At 45.5% G+C, this 22,075-nt stretch overlaps 1 protein-coding gene across 2 annotated transcripts in view; it reads right to left on the bottom strand.

Moving 5' to 3' along the window:
- The window catches only part of st6gal1 (ST6 beta-galactosamide alpha-2,6-sialyltranferase 1), a 159,434-nt gene that overhangs the window by 117,628 nt on the left and 19,731 nt on the right, over positions 1 to 22,075 (bottom strand). The window contains exons 1-3 of one of the 2 annotated variants that reach the window (XM_064938035.1): positions 21,272 to 21,371; positions 4,766 to 4,972; positions 4,192 to 4,566 (exon numbers count right to left, since the gene is read on the bottom strand). In XM_064938035.1, the coding sequence (XP_064794107.1) occupies positions 4,192 to 4,566; positions 4,766 to 4,957 (567 nt within the window). In that variant the 5' untranslated portion in view covers positions 4,958 to 4,972; positions 21,272 to 21,371. Of the gene's footprint in view, positions 1 to 4,191; positions 4,567 to 4,765; positions 4,973 to 21,271; positions 21,372 to 22,075 lie in introns of those variants that run through there. The other variant, XM_064938034.1, reaches the window with a different exon arrangement.

Raw genomic sequence — 22,075 nt, 5'->3', positions numbered from 1 at the left:
CCGTTTGGGTATTGGTTAGACTACTGTAGCCTACTCCCAACTGTCATGTTGTACAGGGCCATATTTTCCTGTCGGAAACAGCCAATATTGAAGGCTATCAAATGCTTCTCAAAGATGCCCTATGGTGATCAAACTAGCACTAACTAGCATTAATGGTAACAATGGCTGACAATTAAATAACATGGCATAGAATTCTGCGGCAGCTCCCAAGGTGTGCTGCAGTAAAACACAACTTTTACAGGAAGAACCACTGTACCAACATTACAATTTTAACCATGTTTTGAGGCTATACAGTGTGTGTTTACATTTACTTTATTTACAAACATTGGAGTAAAACAAGCTCATATTTGGGGTTCTGATGGGGTACGACAGTTGAACTAAGCTCATGAGGCCTTTATAAATTATAATCTTCAAAAATCAATTGGCCAAAAATGTAAAAAATGTATGTATCTACTGCAGATTGCCTGTTTGAAAAGAACCATGATGAAACCTGTACGAAACGTTATGCTGAAGTACTGAAATTCCCACAGAAGAGTGTTTTTTATTAATTTTTTAGAATATGAGAATATATATTTGAGAATATGACTTTAAAGCAGAGGTGTCAAACTCCTTCCACCGAGGGACGAGTGTGGGTTTTTGTTTTTTTTCCTTTGAATTTAGACCTAGACAACCAGGGGAGGGGAGTTCCTTACTAATTAGTGACCTTAATTCATCAATCAAGTACAAGGGTGGAGCGAAAATCCGCAGACAGTCAGCCCTTCCTGGAATGAGTTGAACCATGTGTTTTTACTCACCAAAGTAACAACTCAGTGTGGTCAAACTTAGCTGCAGTGACTACTTCTAGCGAGCATGAGGACAAAAATTACCGTTTTAAACAAGCCTGATGGCAGGGTCGGTATCTCCTGGCAGCTCTGGAAAATCTGCCTGCTCTAATTGCTTAGTACCTCACCTGTTCTTATTTGTTTTTCGTCCCCCAATTTGTTTGGTCAACTTTTCATCCTGTTCTCTTTTGAAGTAGGCTACCAACATTTTCCAACCCTGGCTTAGTACTAGCGCGGTACAGTAGTTGACTGACTGTACTGCTGTGATCATTTCCATCTACTGGAGCCTTCTTCCGATCACTGTCTTATTGTTCACTCTTCCCCTCGTCTCCTGTACCCAACGCCGCCTCTGGATTATTGCCTCTGGAATCTATCAACGTTGGATTTACCTCACTATATCGCTATTGGATTAGCTGACTCTCCCTCGGCCATTGGAATATCCTCTCCCTCTGAAGTGCCCCTTCTTGGCCCTTCTTTGGTAGCTAACTTAGCCGTCAATCGGTAAGTCTCTGCTCTCTCTACTTTATATCTGCTGGCATTTTTTGTGTTCTGTGGTTCCTGCCCCTGTAGACTAGTTGATGTTATTCTCTGGCTTACTACTTAGCTATATCACAAAAGTGAGTACACCCCTCACATTTTTGTAAATATTTTAGTATATCTTTTCATGTGACAACACTTGTATAACAGTGTAAATTTGCTGTCCCCTCAAAATAACTCAACACACAGCCATTAATGTCTAAACCGCTAGCAACAAAAGTGAGTACACCCCTAAGTGAAAATGTCCAAAATGGGCCCAAAGTGTCAATATTTTGTGTGGCCACCATCATTTTCCAGCACTGCCTTAACCTTCTTGGGCATGGAGTTCACCAGAGCTTCACAGGTTGCCACTGGAGTCATCTTCCACTCCTCCATGACGACATCACGGAGCTGGTGGATGTTAGAGACCTTGCACTCCTCCACCTTCCATTTCAGGTTGCTCCACAGATGCTCAATAGGGTTTAGGTCTGGAGACATGCTTGGCCAGTCCATCACCTTTACCCTCAGCTTCTTTAGCAAGGCAGTGGTCATCAGTGTGTTTGGGGTCGTTATCATGTTGGAATACTGCCCTGCAGCCCAGTCTCCAAAGGAAGGGGATCATGCTCTGCTTCAGTATGTCTCAGTACATTGGCATTCATGGTTCCCTCAATGAACTGTAGCTCCCCAGTGCCGGCAGCACTCATGCAGCCCCAGACCATGACACTCCCACCACCATGCTTGACTGTAGGCAAGACACACTTGTCTTTGTACTCCTCACCTGGTTGCCGCCACACACGCTTGAAACCATCTGAACCGAATATGTTTATCTTGGTCTCATCAGACCACAGGACATGGTTCCAGTAATCCATGTCCTTAGTCTGCTTGTCTTCAGCAAACTGTTTGCAGGCTTTCTTGTGCATCATCTTTAGAAGAGTGTTGAATGTTGAACTTCCAGTGACCAGTCAGTATGACGGAGTGTGTGAGCGAGGACACCAAAATTTAACACACCTGCTCCCCATTTACACCTGAGACCTTGTAACACTAACGAGTCACATGACACCGGGGAGGGAAAATGGCTAATTGGGCCCAATTTTTAGGGGTGTACCGTAATTTCCGGACTATAAGCCGCTACTTTATTCCCATGCTTTGAACCTTGCAGTTTATACAATGACAATGACAATGCTAATTTATGGATTTTTCCCGTTTTCACAAGATTCATGCCGCCGAAAAACTGAGCACCGTCACATAATGTGACGTAAATCGAGCTCTCTCAAACTTCCCATCATTCTGATTACTGTAGTCATTTTGTCACCCTCATCATGGCAAAGACACGGAGAAATGCATATGATGCAGCTTTCAAGTTGAAGGTGATCGATCTGGCTGTTGGAAAAGGAAATAGAGCTGTTGCATGGGAGCTTGGCCTTAATGAGTCGATGATAAGACGTTGGAAACAGCAGCGTGATGAACTGACTCATTGCAAAAAAACAACAAAAGCTTTCAGAGGGAAGAAAAGCAGATGGCCCAAAGTATTTGCAGCCACTCGACATCAGTGTAAATCGTGCATTTAAGGTGGCGCTCCGTGTTCAGTGGGAGGCTTGGATGACAAGTGGGGAGAAATCCTTCACTAAAACGGGCCGCATGCGAAGAGCAACTTATGGTCAAGTCTGCCAGTGGGTCCTGACAGCGTGGAGCATTGTCAAAAAATCCACTATCATCAACGGGTTTCGAAAGGCTGGACTGCTGCCTGTTGAAGGGGCAGCATGAGCTCAGCGGGGAATTTGCCTCCGGATGAAAGTGACGAGAGCGACAATGAAAACGATCCAACATCGGATGAAGCAATTCTGAGGCTATTCAACTCCGACACCGAAGGAGATGACTTCAGTGGTTTCAGTGCACAGGAGGAGAAAGATAGTGACCAATGACTTTCTTGGTAGGCTACTGTTTACTGCTATTTTTATTTTTTTGTTAAAAGCCATGTTTTGTTTAAAGGCTGTGTAAAGTTTGTTTGTTTCAATGTACCAGTAAGCACCTGCGGCTTATAGACATGTGCAGCCTATTTATGTACAAAATACATATTTTTTAATAATTCAGTGGGTGCGGTTTATATTCAGGTGCGCTTAATAGTCCAGAAATTACAGTACTCACTTTTGTTGCCAGCGGTTTAGACATTAATGGCTGTGTGTTGAGTTATTTTGAGGGGACAGCAAATTTACACTGTTATACAAGCTGTACACTCACTACTTTACATTCTAGCAAAGTGTCATTTCTTCAGTGTTGTCTCATGAAAAGATATACTCAAATATTTACAAAAATGTGAGGGGTGTACTCAATTTTGTGATATACTGTATGTCAACCCTGGTGGTTGGCTAGCTAGGCTAGTTAGCTGGCTAGGCTATCTAACAGGCTAAAATAACAAACTTTAGCTGGCTTGCTTGTTGGCTAAGATAACTGCATATACTGGTAAAATTATTTGATAACTGGTTAGATGGCATTTCGTTTCTCAAACTTTGGCTGTCAGCTAAGTGTTGTTAGCAACTGGTTGATTTACGCAATCAAGTAACGTTAGCAGGCTGGTAGTGCTACAATTCGCAGGGTAGTAGGGTTAACATTAGCAGGCTAGTTGGCTAGCAACCTTTGTTTAATTTGAAGTTATTTCTGTTGGAGTTTACATTATAGGGAAAAGGCTGGCTTATAGGCTATTTTTGTGGAGCGTCCTCAGCAAAAACATTTTTCAGCATGACATTGACATTCCTTCAGAATTCTGATCGGTTTTAAGTTCCTTTTAGGAAACGTTCTGTTAAAGTAATACACGCTATGTGCTAGCTGGACTTTCTCTCTTCTCAATCCCCCTCACCTGATAGTTCTGCACCACTTTCCTCAGCCTCTTCCCCAGCATGCTACTGGACATCTCGTCGTCCCAGACCTCCCCCAGAGCTCTGTGAGGACCAAAAAATTCTGCGTCCCCGACTGTTCCACTAAGCTCCCCCCGACGACGGCCCCCAAACAGGGTCTCCATGGCCCGCCTGAAGGGGCGTGGCAAGAGCCAGGCGAAGAATCCCGATGACTCTCGCTCTCTCTTGGGGTGTTTGGGGTGTGTCTCCTTAGCTGTGACTTCCTGTGTGTGATTTGGGGAGGAGAGGACTGGGATTGGACGGTGGGCGTTGCCAGGGATGACGCCGGGGAGCTTCTGGGGGTCGAGGTACATGGGCTTGGCCCCACCTCTCAGCACCTGTGGAAGAAGAAGATTACATGAAATAGAAGAATGGATAGATTCTATTGTATGATACAGTGTGAGGATTCATAAGCCTATGGCTATGAGTATGTTTGATGGGTTTAAAAGTAGTGCACTAAATTGGGAATAGGCCATTTCGGACATGCTCATGTTCTGCTGATGATGCTCCATGACCACTCTAGACAGACAAACATACCTTGATGATGGAGTGTGCCCGAGGCTGGGCGCGGGTCCGTGCCCGCACCCCGAAGATAGCATCGGTGACGGGTACGCTGTTCTCGGCGCAGAGGGCATAGAGCATTGCCATGGAGATGCAGAAGAGGCCCATACACAGCGCCCCGCGACGAGCCCGACGACGTAGACGCCACAGCAAGCTGACGCGGTCCATCGCTGCCCCGGGGTACTGGAGAGGCGGTTGGGTGGATGTAGAGGGGGGGTGGAGAGGATGCAGGAGGTTCGATGGAGAGAAGGGGAGAGGTAAGAGAGAAAGGGGTGCCGAAGGAGGGATGGAGAGGAGGGGTGAGAAAGTGAGGAATTGAGGGTTGGAAAAAGAACGGCAAAGAGGTAGGGAGAGAGGAGAGAGGGGGGAGAGGGTGGAGGGTTAGAGTGATGAGATGACAGTATGAGCCTTCCGACGACAAATTGCTTACTTTCAACATCCCATGGCAACGCGAACAAGACAATACTGTATCACAGGAGGATAACATCAAAAGATCAGACAAGCAGAAATACAACTACAGAATGCTGTATCTACATGGACAAAATGCATATTTTGATGACTCACCCCTTTTCACCCACAGTACGCTGTATATTCACACTGTATGGGAAAACACATTTGGAACTCTCCGTTTTCATCTACAGTACAAGAGTGGGCCTGCCCTTTCTACACAGTGCTATATTAACATAACAAACACAGACATGTTTTCTGTTAAATCCTGTGAGTTAGGTTGATACAGAAAAGAGGGATGAGAGAGGAAAGAAGGGTCAGAATAGAAAGGAGGATAACAATGAGGTGCAGCGATGAAAGAAGTAGAGCCTCGTCACTAAGACTGCCTAATCGGGCCAAGCGAAGGATGGACACTGGAGAGGGAGGGAGTGGAGGTAGTAGAGGCTGATCTACAGAGAGATGCGGGTTGAAGGAAGGAGGGAGAGAGAGGGAATGGCCAGTGAGGAAAAGAGAAAGAGCTTGATTCAGACAGACCTATGAAAAAAATCTGAGATGAGATGGAATGATGGGGGGAGAGAGTAAGGGCAAGACAGTAACAAAGGGAGAATACAGTCAGAGAGATGGGGGGAGGGGTAGCTGTGAGTTGACCTTTAAACAAGTGAAGAAGCTGGACTGGACCCAGAGAAGGAGGAAAACCACATTTCACTCTCTGAAAGACAGGACAGAAGGGGAGAGAGGGGCTGCATTCTGATTCAAGAAGGTATTTGATGCCACATTTTCCAGGGGAGAGGCTGCCCGGAGGCTACTCTAGCTCTGGCTGGACTCCTGCAGTGAGGCAACTGCACATGGGGACAAAGATCGTACTTTTGTACTCTGGTCTGATGAAACAAAAATAGAACTGTTTGGCCATAATGACCATTGTTATGTTTGGAGGGAAAAGGGGGATGCTTGCAAGCTGAAGAACACCATCCCAACCGTGAAGCACGGGGGTGGCAGCATCATGTTGTGGGGGTGCTTTGCTGCAGGAGGGACTGGTGCACATCACAAAATAGATAGCATCATGAGAGAGGAAAATTATGTGCATATATTGAAGCAACATCTCAAGACATGTCAGGAAGTTAAAGCTCGGTCACAAATGGGTCTTCCAAATGGACAATGACCCCAAGTATACTTCCATAAAATGGCTTAAGGGCAACAAAGTTAAGGTATTGGAGTGGCCATCACAAAGCCCTGAAAATGCGTATGCGAGCAAGGAGGCCTACAAACCAGTTACACCAGCTCTGTCAGGAGGAATGGGCCAGAATTTATCCAACGTATTGTGGGAAGCTTGTGGAAGGCTACCTGAAATGTTTGACCCATGTTAAACAATTATAGCCAATGCTACCAAATACTAATTGAGTGTATGTAAACTTCTGATCAACTGGGAATGTGATGAAAGAAATAAAAGCTGAAATAAATAATTCCCTCTACTATTTTTATGACATTTCACATTCTTAAAATAAAGTGGTGGTCCTACCTGACCTAAACCCGGTAATTTTTACTAGGATTAAATGGCAGGAATTGTGAAACACTGAGTTTAAATGTATTTGGCTAAAGTGTATTTAAATTTCCAACTTCAACTGTATATAATGTTTTACTATTTCTCTATTTTATATTTTTATATTTTTATTTTAAGTATTTAGATTATTTTTGTATAATGAGCTTTACAAATTTAATTTATTATATTTATTGAATTAGCTTTTTTTTGAATAGTGCTGCTGAACATTTTATTAAAGAGACAATGTTGCAGTAGCCCTGTTTAAACTCTCCCAGGCTGTTTCTTGAACTCATCTAATGTAAATCTGATCTTTCATCAGAGAGTGCGAGAGGGAGAAGGAAACAGTGAGGGAGAAAGAACGAGAGAGACAGAGAGCTGAGGAGACGAATGGTTGTTGTTACTCGGTCAAAGCTGGACTAGACTTTAGAGAGAAGATCCCACACACGATCAGAATAGCATTAGATTTTTGACAAGCACACACACACACTCACACATTTAATGGCACCAGAGGAGAGGCTGGTTGGAAAGCAATTCTGAGAATCTGGATTAGTATGGACACAAGCGTCTCAGAGAAAATCATTGGCAAAACTGCAGCCCTGCATAAATCAATCTGAGTTATAGTATATATATATGAGAGAGAGACAGGGAGAGACTAATTAAAGAGTTAATGAAATGGGAGCAGGTGGAGATCGATGGTGAGCCTTTAACATTGTGTGTTTGTACCATCATGGAACTTCCTGCTTGCTTGTTATCTTACACAGACACATTGGCTGAGCTAAAGCTACATGGAACTGTAGGGAACCTTTGAAATCAATATGTTCATGTTACATTATTTATCTGCTGTAGTGAACAGGCACCCTTGCCCAGAGCAGAGCCACAGGCTTAGTAGGCCTGCATCACAAATTGCACCATATGGGCCGAGCTCAAAAGTAGTGCACTAAATAGGGAATAGAGTGTAATTTGGGATGCAAGTCCAGTAGCTAATAGTGGTCACATTCTCTCAGCCATCCTCACATTCACAATGTACAATGTACATCCAGTGTATAGGCCTACTCCAGCCAACCCTCTGGTCTGGTAACACAGCTACAGGCTTAATGGCTATAGCTGTGTAATGGCTTCCTATTCCCTACAGTGCAATACTTTAAAAACGGCACAGGGAAGCGAAATGGCACAAAGAAGACAAAGGTTTAGCCAACAATGCTTCAGACTGACCAATAAGACAAATCTAAACAGAAACGAGATGTGGTGACGGAGAGAGAAAGTAGAGCAGGACCAGACAGAGAGAAAGAGAGAATACAGTCTGAGAGATGGGGGAGTGGTAGCTGTGAGTTGGCCTTTAACAGTAGAACCGCCTGGGCTTTCAGCCAATAAGTACCCGCTAGAGAATGTTGAGAACTTTGCCAGGCGTCCCCTTTAGCATCAGATGCATATCAACCTGCAAGGTACAGCAAACATAAGCACCAGCACTTGATAAATAGTGCATAAACTATCATGAAGGATTAATTGGATGAAGAAATATTTGTGTAAATCTATACATTTAAAAAATGAACAACAAAGGTTGTTTGTTTAGATAGAGTCAATGATATATTTTGTATAATTCTACTAAGTCCTAGAATAAATGCAGGCCTATATCCTATTTTCTTTTTCCCTTACAATAAAAACATCACAGTGTAATCCGTTTGATCAACTTTATTTGTAGATTCGATGAGTAATATAGTTATAGTAATTAATAAAGCCCAGTTACAGCTTCTTTTGACAAAGGAGAAACTGAAAAGATAATAATAATGTAACCAGCCAGGTCACAGGTGAAATGATTTGCTTTATTCCTAAACAAAAGCACCTGGACAATTGTAAAGGATGAATTACATAAAGAAATATTAGTGGGAAAATATTAATGGCAAGATATAACAACTGGCATTTGTTGATTGTATGGGATAACTGTGCCCTTATACCAGTGCCTTTACGCATTAATCAATCTTCTCTTTATGCTTGGGTCCACAGTCAGCACACAGCTTTGGGGCTACAAGCCCTACAAACACATCAGTTGCACTGCACACAGGTTTCATAGGCCTTTTCCCCTGTGCACCTGCCGCAGGTGTTGCATACTTTCTCTGAAGGTCCATCCCATCAGACCAAAGTGACTCCACAGCTCTTTTATCTGTTTACGTCGATTTCAAGCTCAATATCTGATCCTCCATCCGACTCCAACTCATCTGAATTCTGCAGCATTTAGTTTGGCTTGTCATTGTGAACTACACACATAGTGTTGTACTCAGTGTCTTATTTGACTCTCTGAGGGGACATTTTTTACCATTTCTAGCCTTTCATTATAAAATAATTAGACCGCCCACAAGGCCCACATTATTACACTATTGTTCTAAATGTATTTATTTATAGGGGACAATGCACATTAAGCAACATCCATGTAAATGTGCCGGGGTTAGCCAAAAGCTCATTTGCACCAATAGCCCCTGGGCAGGTAACGGCAATTACACAGCCACAATGCAAATACTCACCAAAGCAATACAAAAACATTACATCCAATAATATATCATTCTAACAACAACTTATTCATAATAAAAAAATATATCATCAACTGTTGTCTTTACCTATGAGGAACCACAGATGACAAGTGTATAGGTTTGGATGGATTTGAGCTATGTTTTCAATTTACATTTAAAAGTACAATAATCAGTGCAGCTTCTCAAGTCCATGGGCATTGCATTCCAGTATATTGTCGTTCTAACAGAGAAGGCCGATTGACTGATTTTACTGGGTTGAAAGGGGACAACACAATTCCCTCTAGTTGCTGCACTTGTTATCCTGGATGGGCTTTCCAATGAGCATGCTATGCCGGCATAGGGGTGGAGGGGTAAGACCATGCAAGATCCTAAAGACAAAGCTTGCATCTACATACTGCTTAAAGCTATCCAGATGATATCAATGATTTTTGTGAATGATGTGACAATGGTGGTAACTGGTTTGTTTGTAGAGTGTGCCACGTTCTTTCAAAATTGAACCCAGAAGCAGACCAGGACAAGGAGAGTAGGAAGAAGGTGAGTATTTATTTACAAGTGAATGTGAATGGGTAGATATATCCAAGTGGCGTAGCGGGCAGCGGTGGTGAGTTGATGGGAGTAAATAGGTGGATCCAATGGGGTAGCGGAATTCTCCCACGACCAGGCGGGAATGGGGTAAATGATCCAGGTGAGTAATGTTCATGGCTAACGATCCGGCAGGGAATGGATGTCAGGTCAGAGCTTTTGAAGGGGAGAGGTGATGATCAGGACAGGTGTGCAGATTACTGATGGGATACAGGTGCGGGTGAACATCGATCTCCCAACAAGCTAATTCGCCCGGCAACCAGACAGGGTGCGTTCCAGGACACCGGAAACACACTCCAGGACAGAAACACAGGCAAACACAGACTCAGGAAACGGGATTCGTGACAGTACCCCCCCCTCCGACGAACGCCACCGGGCGGACTACCTGGAGCGCCAGGGTGGAGGCGGTAGAAGTCACGAAGCAGGTCGTCATCAAGGATCTGACGCCGAGGAATCCAACTCCTCTCCTCTGGACCATATCCTTCCCAATCCACGAGATATTGGAAACCTCGACCCCGCCGTCTGGAATCCATTATGCGGCGCACCATGTAGGCAGGACCACCTCCGATCATCCGAGGAGGAGGAGGACGAGGAGGAGGGGGCAACAGAGGACTAAGGAGAACCGGCTTGAGGCAGGAGACATGAAAGGTGGGGTGTACTCGAAGCATTGCCGGCAATTTGAGTCGGACCACATTACATTTACATTTAAGTCATTTAGCAGACGCAACAGGGTTAATGATTCTCTCCACCACAAATGGACCAATGAACTTTGGTGACAGTTTCTTCGACTCAGTCCGTAGAGGAAGATCCCGTGTAGCCAACCAAACCTTATCTCCGATGGTATAAGCGGGAGCAGGAATACGGCGACGATTCGCCTGGATCTGATACCGGTCAGAAACTCTAGGGAGGACCTTCCCCGCCCGATGCCAGGTCCGGTGGCAACGACGAATGTGGGCCTGGACAGAAGGAACCAAAAGATCCCTCTCCTGAGAAGGAAACAAGGGAGGTTGGTATCCGTACAGGCATTGGAAGGGGGACATCCCAGTGGCAGATGAAGGAAGGGTATTATGGGCATACTCGACCCAGGGTAATTGAGATGACCAAGAGGTGGGATCAGAGGAGACAAGACAACGCAGCGTGGACTCCATCTTCTGGTTGGCTCTCTCCGCCTGACCATTAGATTGTGGGTGAAATCCAGAAGTGAGACTGACTGTAGCGCCAATGGCCAAACAGAAGGATCTCCAGACAGCAGAGGTAAACTGAGGACCACGGTCAGAAACAATGTCACTGGGCAATCCGTGGACCCTGAAAACCTCCCTAACCAGGATCTCGGACGTCTCCATGGCAGATGGAAGCTTGGAGAGAGGGACAAAAAGAGGGACTTGCTGAATCTGTCCACAATGGTCAGAATGACCGTGTTCCCAAAAGAAGGGGGCAATCCCGTGACAAAATCCAGGGCCAGATGCGACCAAGGTCGCCGAGGAATAGGTAGGGGGTGAAGAAGCCCAGAGCTGGGCTGATTGGTACTTTTGTTCTGAGCACAAACAGGACATGCGGCAACAAACCTCCGGGTATCTTCTCCCATGGCAGGCCACCAAAATCGTCTGCGCTGTAGCGCCATAGTCCGAGCAATGCCAGGGTGACAAGCTATCTTGCTGGAGTGGGACCACTGAAGAACAGCAGAACGGACTGACTCAGGCACGAACAACCGACCGGGTGGACCGTTACCGGGGCCGGGCTGCGTCCGAAGGGCCGCCATCACATCCTCCTCAATCCTCCATGTAACGGCTCCCACGACAAGGTCCTGGGGAAGAATCGTCTCAGTCTTGGCCCCACTCTCATTTACATTTACATTTAAGTCATTTAGCAGACGCTCTTATCCAGAGCGACTTACAAATTGGTGAATTCACCTTCTGACATCCAGTGGAACGTCTTGGAGAACATCCGGGACAAGGCGTCCGCTTTGCCGTTCTTCGACCCAGGTCGGAACGTCAGGGAAAAATTGAAGCGTCCAAAAAACAAAGCCCACCTGGCCTGACGGAGTTGAGACGTTTAGCCGATTGCACGTAAGCCAGATTCTTGTGGTCAGTCCAGACCACAAACGGTTGCTCCGCTCCCTCCAACCAGTGACGCCACTCTTCCAAGGCAAGCTTCACAGCGAGAAGCTCTCGGTTACCCACATCGTAGTTTCTCTCAGCTGGTGAAAGACGACAAGAGTAGAAGGCGCAGGGATGGAGTTTACCGTCAGTGGAGCTACGCTGGGACAGGATGGCGCCCACCCCCACATCAGACGCGTCCACCTCAACAACAAACTGACGGGAAGTGTCATGTTGAGAGAGAATCGGCGCGTTGGTGAATCAGCTCTTCAAGTTCAGAAATGCTCGGTCTGCCTCAGGAGTCCAACAGAAAATTCTGGTGCAAGACGTCAGAGCAGTTAAAGGGGCGGCCACCCAGCTGTAATCACGGATAAACCTCCGATAGAAGTTCGCAAATCCCAGGAATCTCTGGAGCTGCAATCTCGTACCGGGCCGGGCCCAATCCCGAACCGCCCGAACCTTCTCTTGGTCCATTTTGATCTCACCCCTGGAGATGATGTACCCAAGGAAGGATGTAGTGTGGGCGTGAAAATCACACTTCTCTGCCTTCACAAACAGACAGTTCTCCAATAACCGGTGCAGGACCTGCTTAACATGCTGGATGTGGCTGGAAAGCTCCTTGGAGAAAATCAGGATGTCATCCAGGTAAACGAACACAAACAGACCAATCATATCCCTCAGCACGTCATTCACCAAACTTTGGAACACTGCTGGAGCGTTGGAAAGTCCAAACGGCATCACCTGGTACTCGAAATATCCCATAGGTGTATTGAATCCAGTCAACCACTCATCCCCCTCTTTGATCCGAACCAGATGATACGCATTGCATAGATCAAGCTTCGTAAACACAGTAGCACCCTGTAAGGAATCGAAAGCGGAGCTCATCAAGGGCAAGGGGTACTTGTTCTTGACCGTAATATCATTCAACCCCCGATAATCAATACACGGTCGAAGAGAGCCATCCTTCTTACTCACAAAAAAAAATCCAGCTCCCAGGGGTGATGACGAGGGACGAATGAGACCTGCAGCAAGAGACTCCTTTATGTAGGTCTCCAGGGCTTCCCGCTCAGGTCGAGAAATACTGTATAACCGTCCCTTGGGAAAGGCAGCTCCAGGGAACAGCTTAATTGTACAATCATAAGGTCGGTGGGGAGGAAGTGACTGAGCTTTCTGCTTACTGAACACCTCACCCAATTCGTGATATGTTTCAGGAACCAGGGACAAATCAGGAGGAGCAGACTCACTGACCCGACTGGGGACAGCATGAGAACAGGCAGTCCTGAGGCAGTTCGCATGGCAATCAATGCTCCAACTAGTTACCTTACCAGTCACCCAATCGAACAAAGGATTGTGTTCTCTTAGCCAGGGGTATCCAAGAACCAGAGGAACATGGGGGGAAGGCAAAATGAAAAAAGAAATAACCTCTGAATGATTCCCCGACAACAACATCTTAACCGGTTCAGTCCTCATAGTGATCCGTGCCAGACTACTGCCATTCAGAGTGGTTGCTTCAATGGCTTCCGGTAATTGCTCCTTGGAAAGCCCCAGCTGTTCCACTAAGTCGGCATCAATGAAGCTGTCATCGGCACCTGAATCGATGAAAGCGTTAATCGCTAAACTCTGATTCTTATTTATGAGGGTAGCAGGAAAACGAGGTCTGACAGGGCTCTTGAGAGGTTGAAACTGGCTCGCTAACAAACCTCCCAAACTTAGCGAGACGGGCAGTTTAACGGGCGCTGTGGACAAGCGGAGATGTAATGTCCCGAGCTACCACAGTAGAGACAGCTGTTGGTCTCACGTCTACGGTGGCGCTCCTCCTTAGTTAGCCCATGTCGCCCCACTTGCATTGGTTCAGGATCTGGTGGCAAGACCCCTCCACTAATCCCGTGTGGGGAATAACGATCAATACGTTCTGGTTCACTTCCTGAACCGAATGGTAACCGAGTTGCTGATTGATTGGATGGGCCCCACTGCTTCTCCCTCCTTCTCTCTCGGACTCTATTATCTACCCGAATAGATAAAGTGACCAAGCTGTCTAGGTCACTAGGATCTGGATAGGATATCAGCTCGTCCTTGAGTTGCTCCGACAACCCCTGGTAAAAAGCCACTTGTAGTGACTCCTCATTCCAACCACTCTCCACAGACAATGTCCTGAACTCTATCATAAAGTCTACCACACTGCGAGCTCCTTGGCGAAGCATGAACAAACGTTTAACTGCGTCCTTACCTTGGACTGGATGGTCAAAAAGCTTTCTCATCTCTCCCGTGAACTCCTGGTATGAAGCCATGCAGGTCTCCTGTCGTTCCCAAACGGCTGAGGCCCATTCCAGAGCTCTTCCACGCAGCAGTTCAATAACAAAGGCTATCCTAGCCTTGTCAGTGGCGTAAGAATGGGGCTGCAGATCAAACACTAACCCACACTGCATAAGAAACGAGCGGCATCTTCCCAAATCCCCTTCATATTTATCAGGCGTCGGTACCTTGGGTTCACGGAGGGAAACCGCACCAGACACGGCAGGTGAGATGGGTGAAACAGGTGGTGAATGAATCGCCGGCAAACTGAGCTGATCCTGGATTTGTGTCAAGCTAGCAGATAAATTCTGGATTGAACACGCTATCTCCTGTAGCGCCGTCTTGTGTTGTCCCAATGTCTTCCCCTGCTGGGTAATGGCATGGCAAACGGAGTCCAGGTCCGCTGGGTTCATCCTTGGCCAGATCGTTCTGTCACGTTCTTTCAAAATCGAACCCAGAAGCAGACCAGGACAAGGAGAGTAGGAAGAAGGTGAGTATTTATTTACAAGTGAATGTGAATGGGTAGATATATCCAGGTGGCGTAGCGGGCAGCGGTGGTGAGTTGATGGGAGTAAATAGGTGGATCCAATGGGGTAGCGGAATTCTCCGACGGCCAGGCGGGAATGGGGTAAATGATCCGGGTGAGTAATGTTCATGGCTAACGATCCGGCAGGGAATGGATGTCAGGTCAGAGCTTTTGAAGGGGAGAGGTGATGATCAGGACAGATGTGCAGATTACTGATGGGATACAGGTGCGGGTGAACATCGATCTCCCAACAAGCTAATTCGCCCGGAAAACCAGACAGGGTGCATTCCAGGACACCGGGAACACACTCCAGGACAGAAACACAGGCAAACACAGACTCAGGAAGCGGGATTTGTGACAGAGTGATTCAATGGGTTTCAGAGTAGTAGCTCCTGCTTGTGACCAGCATGTGAGGCAATATCTCAGACGTAAGAAGATCATAACATGCATATATTGATCATAACATGCATTCCAGAGGAAGGTAAGGTCTTATAAACCAAAAGTTGGATGGCCTAAACTTGACAATGTTAACCACCTTCTTCACCTGTTTCTTCAATGTCAAGTTGGAGTCCAAAATTGTACAGAGATTCTTGAAGTTAGACACAACTTTCAAATTCTCCCAATTAACAAGAACAGCTGGTTGCGAAGAATCAATTGATTTCTTAGAGAAGTACATACAAACAGTCTTGTCAATATTTAAATGCAGGCAAGAATCCATCATCCATTTAGAAATGTGTACCATAATGTAGCTTCAGTTAACTTGTTAACAACTTGATGCCTATTTTTTGAGTGAACATATATTTTGAGTGTATCGTCTGCATACATCTGCATGTAAAATCAAATTATTTTTGTCACATACACATGGTTAGCAGATGTAATTGTGAGTGTAGTGAAATGCTTGTGCTTCTAGTTCCAACAGTGCAGCAATATCTAACAAGTAATGTCTACCAATTCCACAACAGATACCTAATACACACAAATCTAAGTAAAGGAAAGGAATAAGAATATATAAATATATGTATGAGCAATAACAGAGCAGCATAGGCTAAGATGCAATAAATGGTATAGAATACAGTATATACTGTACATATGAGGTGAGTAATGCAAGATATGCCAACAATATTAAAGTGGCATTATTAAAGTGGCCAATGATTTCAAGTCAAATCAAATCAAATTGAATTACTCACATGCGCCGAATACAACAGGTGTACTTTACTTACGAGCCCCTAACCAACAATGCAGTTTAAGAATAAGAAATACAAGTAAAAAGAAATTAAAGGGCAGCAGCAAAATAACAATAGCGAGACAATATACAGGGGGGGTACCGGTACAGAGTCAATGTGCGGGGTCACCGGTTAGTTGAGGTAATATGCACATGTGGGTAGAGTTATTAAAGTGACTATGAATAGACGGTAACTGGCCTCCTGGGTGGCGCAGTAGTCTAGGGCACTGCATCGCAGTGTGCCACCAGAGACTCTGGGTTTGAGCCCACACTCTGTCGCAGCCGGCTGCGACCAGGAGGTCCATGGGGCGAAGCACAATTGGCCTAGCGTCGTCCGGGTTAGGGAGGGTTTGGCCGGTAGGGATATCTCATTGCGCACTAGTGACTCCTGTGGCAGGCCGCAGTGCACGCTAACCAGGTCGCCAGGTGCACGGTGTTTCCTCTGACACATTGGTGCTGCTGGCTTCCGGGTTGGATGTGCGCTGTGTTAAGAAGCAGGGTTGTGTTTCGGAGGACGCATGGCTTTCGACCTTCGTCTCTCCCGAGCCCGTACGGGAGTTGTAGCGATGAGACAAGATAGTAATTACTACAATTGGATATCACGAAATTGGGGAGAAAAGGGGTAAAATAAAAAATATAAATAATAGATGATAACAACAAAGAGTAGCAGCAGTGTAAAAGGGGGGTGGGGGGCAATGCAAATAGTATGGGGAGCCATTTGATTAGGTGTTCAGGAGTCTAATGGCTTGGGGGTAGAAGCTGTTTAGAAGCTTCTTGGACCTAGACTTGGTGCTCCGGTACCGCTTGGTGTGTTTGAACCATGCTAGTTTGTTGGTGGACACCAAGGAACTTGAAGCTCTCAAACTGCTCCACTGCAGCTCCATTGATGGTAATCGGGGCGTGCTCGTTCCTCTTTTTCCTGTGTCCACAATAATATCCTTTGTCTTGATCACATTGAGGGAGAGGTTGTTGTCCTGACAGCACATGGCCAGGTCTCTGACCTCCTCCTTATAGGCTGTCTCGTCATTGTCGGTGATCAGGCCACTGTTGTGTCATCGGCAAACTTAATGATGGTGTTGGAGTCGTGCCTGGCCGTGCAGTCATGAGTGAACAGGGAGTACAGGAGGGGACTGAGCACACACCCCTGATGGGCCCCTGTGATGAAGATCAGTGTGGCTGATGTGTTGTTACCTACCCTTACCACCTGGGGGCACCCCGTCAGGAAGTTTAGTTGCAGAGGGAGATGTTTAGTCCCAGGGACCTTAGCTTAGTGATGAGCTTTGAGGGCACTATGGTGTTGAACGCTGAGCTGTAGTCAATGAATAGCATTCTCACATACAGTTGAAGTCGGAAGTCTACATTCACTTAGGTTGAAGTCATTAAAACTTGTTTTTCAACCACTCCACAAATTTCTTGTAAACAGACTATAGTTTTGGCATGTCGGATTGGACATCTACTTTGTGCATGACACAAGTAATTCCAACAAATTGTTTACAGACAGATTATTCCACTTATAATTCACTGTATCACAATTCCAGTGGGTCAGACGTTTACGTACACTAAGTTGACTGTGCCTTTAAACAGCTCGGAAAATTCCTAAAAATTATGTAATGGCTTTAGAAACTTCTGATGCATAGAGTAAAGTTGATAGAGGAAGCAGCCCGGTTGGCTGGCCATGGCGGAAGGAATATGTGGCTGGATAATTTTCTAGCTGGGAACTGAATGATTTTCATGACACCCACTTGGATATTACTTTTCACATCAAAGCAATGTTCTTTTCTTTCTCATCCCGGGAGCACCCGATGACATTTTTATTTTATTTTATTTAATCTGACTGAGATGAGTGGCAACGTTAGCTAATACATCACAATCAAATTGGCTGGCTTGCGGGAGCTGGCTTGACACATTTGACTGTTTACTATCTGGCTGGCTAGCTAACACAATTTTTTAAATGTATATTTACATGACAACAAGATTAATGCTTAACTCCAGGAGCACCCAGGGATATCTGTATTACATCTATACTTGGCTGTGAAGATTTCAGACAACAGGAACATTGGGCTGACTTGCTAGCATGGCTAGCTACGCTCAAGCACTGACTGGGCTATTTGAATGTGGCGGTGGCACTTCTCCACCATTTCTAGCGGCTAGCTAGCTGAGATATAGCTTGACATATGGACAACTACCTAGCTAGCAACATCTAAAATCGACTGAATGAAGACCTGAAGACCTGTATCCATGTATGTAACATTGGCTGACTGACTAGCTTAGCTGGTACTAGTAACACATTTTAAATATCTAACGTGAGTTTGTTTTTGTTTGAACTAAATTGACATTAGCTATTCATTTAACGTTACCTTCCTAAAGACTAACATTATTTGCTAATGCTACAATCTCAGAGTTTGACTTGGGTTACCTTCTTGTTTGCATTTGCTTTCATGTGACTGTAATGCCTTTATTTGTTTGAGTGGGTGTTTGGATATATTTAGCTTTCGCCTCTACGGAGATTCATTGACGTTGGAATATTTTGGCATTCGTGTTTGTGTGGTGCATTCCCTGATGTAGTCCTTGTGGTCGCACTGCGCCTGAGTATCATATTTTACTACCTGTGGATGCAGTTGCACGGTGCGGCTTCGGGAGCGTGGAACGCCCCCCTAACACAACCCATGGGCCGAAGTCTTGACCAACAGAAGCATTTTATTTGGCTATTTGCGGTTGTTAAAGCCAATGAAGGGATGTAACTGATTGACTATTGAGTGAACCGTCAAAATCTGAGTTTATACAATTTAAAACTGTTCATGTAAATCATTCTGTTAATAATTGGGAGCCCTCTTGTGTAGGGGAAGTTAAGTGACAGGTAGTTAACCGGGAGTTTGACTCTTTTTGGGGAACCCTGCTACAAGCATAGGACAGTGTTATTTAGTTCTGTGTTTATTTTGTTGTGCTATTTTGAGGGTTTTTCAGGGGGTAGGGGGAAGTTGTTTGCCTTCATTAACCATTTGATTGTTACATATTCCACTTCAACAGTATTTTGCCTAACTTTTCAGTACATGCTTTTTCCTTTGTCACAAGATATGATCGGTGGTCTTATACAGGGTGTTCATGTCTATTCCAGTTTTTATTTAGTAATCTCAACTTTTAATGACTGACCTTTCAGATATTGGGGTGGGAGTTGGGGGGTCAGCTATTAGGTTTAAAAGCTGGAACGTCAAGACAATGAAGGGCCCGGTTAAACGGGCTAGAGTATTTTCTCATCTTAAGAATGTAAAAACTGATATTGCATTCTTAGAAGATACACATCTGTGTGCAGCAAATCATGGTAGACTCCGTAAAGCTTGGGTAGGGCAAATATTCCATTCACAATCCAATGCTAAGGCAAGGGGAACAGCAGTACTTATTCATAAGAAAGTACAATTCACCACTGCTGACATCATCTCGGATCCACAGGGGCATTTTGTTTGGGTATCTGGTTCTCTCTTTCACACTTCTGTTTTGCTTGTAAATGTTTATGCTCCCGATTGGGATGATGTTGATTTTATTAACAAACATATTTATTTTCTGCCCAATCTCAACTCACACTATTTCATTTTTGGAGGGGACTTGAATTGTGTGATCAACCCAGTCTTGGACCGTTCAAACCCTAGATCATGATCTCCTTCAAAAATGTCCAGCACTTTGCTGCATTTATGAGCGAGGCAGAATGTGTAGATCCATGGATTCCTTTTTCCCAGTAACAAAAAAATGATCTTTCATTTCACATGTACACCAATCCTATTCTAGAATAGACTATAAGGGCACAAGGCGAGACCCAGGTGCAGACACGGGAGGCAGATGGCTTAACCTCTTACATCTATGGTGGCGCTATTTCATTTTTGGATGAAAAACGTTCCCGTTTTAAACAAGATATTTTGTCACAAAAAGATGCTCGACTATGCATATAATTGCTACTGTTCGAAAGAAAACACTCTGACGTGTCCAGAAATACAAAGATCTTCTCTGTGCGTGCCCTTTAACGTGAGCTTCAGGCAAAACCAAGATGAGATGGCATCCAGGAAATGACAAGGATTTTTGAGGCTCTGTCTTTCATGATCTCCTTATATGGCTGTGAACGCAAGAGGAATGAATCAACCCTTTCTGTCGTTTCCCCAAGGTGTCTGCAGCATTGTGACGTATTTGTAGGCAGATCATTGAAAGATTGACCATAAGAGACCACATTTACCACGTGTCCGCCCGGTGTCCTGCGCCGAAATTGGTGCGCAAAAGTCACCTGCCAGTATTTTTCCAAGGGATACAGAGAGGAAAGCAAGCTTCCACGAACTGCATGTCAATGAAGAGATATGTGAAAAAACACCTTGAGGACTGATTCCAAACAACGTTTGCCATGTTTCGGTCGATATTATGTAGTTAATGCGGAAAAAGTTTTACGTTGTAGGTGACTGCATTTTCGGTTCGTTTCAGTAGCCAGGCGCAATGTAGAAAACGGAACGATTTCTCCTACACACAGACGCTTTCAGGAAACACTGCGCATCTGGTATGTGACTGAGAGTCTCCTCATTGAAAACATCAGAAGCTCTTCAAAGGTAAATGATTTTATTTATTTGGTTATCTGGCTTTTGTGAAAATGTTGCGTGCTACATGCTACACAAAATGCTATGCTAGCTTTGCATACTCTTACACAAATTAGTCCATTTCTATGGTTCAAAAGCATATTTTGAAAATCTGAGATGACAGTTTTGTTAAGAAAAGGCTAAGCTTGAGAGCAAACGCATTATTTTAATTTTATTTGCGATTTTCAGAAATCGTTAACGTTGCGTTATGCTAATGAGCCTGAGGCTTAGTCACAAACCCGGATCCGGTTTGGGGAGTTTCAAGAAGTTAAGTTTTGATATTTATTCAACAATTCAAAAGGGGTAGGCAAGAGAATGGTTGTGGACTGGCAAAAGGTCAAAACCAGTTCAGAGTCCAGGTACAGAGTGGCAGGCAGGCTCGAGGTCAGGGCAGTCAGAATGGTCCGGCAGGTGAGCCCAGAAAACAGGCAAGGGTCAAAAACCGGGAGGACGAGCAAGAGAGAATAGAAGCAAGAGTATAGGGAAAACACTGGTTGACTTGAAAAACATACAAGACGAACTGGCACAGAGAGACAGGAAACACAGGGATAATAAGTGACACCTGGAAGAGGTGGAGACCATCACAAGACAGGTGAAACAGATCAGGGTGTGACAGTGCCCCCCCTGTAGGGGCACCACCTGGCATCCTACCTGGGCGCATACCTGGTTGACCGGGGTGTCGGCGGTGGAAGTCGGCGATGAGGGCTGGATCCAGGATGTCTCTAGTGGGAACCCAGCACCTCTCCTCCGGGCCGTAACCCTCCCAGTCAACCAGATACTGGAAACCCCTGCCCAGTGGTCAAACACCCAGGAGACGTTTCACTGTGTATGCCGGATGGCCATCAATGACACGGGGAGGGGGGCCTGGGGACAGAGAACAAAGGACTGTGAGACATGGGCTAGACATATGGAACGTAGGGTGAATACGGAGGGTACGGGGTAAAACGAGATGGACAGCAGTGGAACTAAGGACTCTAGAGATGGGAAACAGACCAATAAAACGAGGGGACAATTTACAGGGACTCGACCAGAAGGGACAGGTCCAGGGTGGGCAGCCATACGGACAGCCAATGCGGTAGCGGGAGCTGGAGTCCGGCGGCGGTCCACTTGTTGACGATACCTGGAATTGGTCTTGATAAGTGCTACCTGAGCAATTCTCCAGGTACGTCGACAGTGGCAGACGAACGTCTGGGCCAAGGGTACGTAGACTTCCAATTCTTGTCCTGGAAAGAGTGTAGGTTGCTACCCAATGGAATACTCAAAAGGGGGGAGTCCCGTGGATGAACATGGAAGGGTGTTCCGGGCATACTTCACCCAGACCAGCTGTCGGCTCCAGGTAGTGACAGGTCCACCTGGAGGAATGAGCCCATTCCAGGAGCCGGGACCAGACAGAGCGAGGGACAAACAGGAGGTTAGCTGGTCCCCCTTCAGGTCCAGGCTGGGAATGTTGTGCCT

Source organism: Oncorhynchus masou, chromosome 26 (assembly GCF_036934945.1).
Source record: "Oncorhynchus masou masou isolate Uvic2021 chromosome 26, UVic_Omas_1.1, whole genome shotgun sequence".
In the NCBI taxonomy this organism is placed as follows: Eukaryota; Metazoa; Chordata; class Actinopteri; order Salmoniformes; family Salmonidae; genus Oncorhynchus; species Oncorhynchus masou.
Note: the sequence above shows the minus strand (reverse complement) of the source record. Positions and strands in the feature narration are given on the sequence as shown.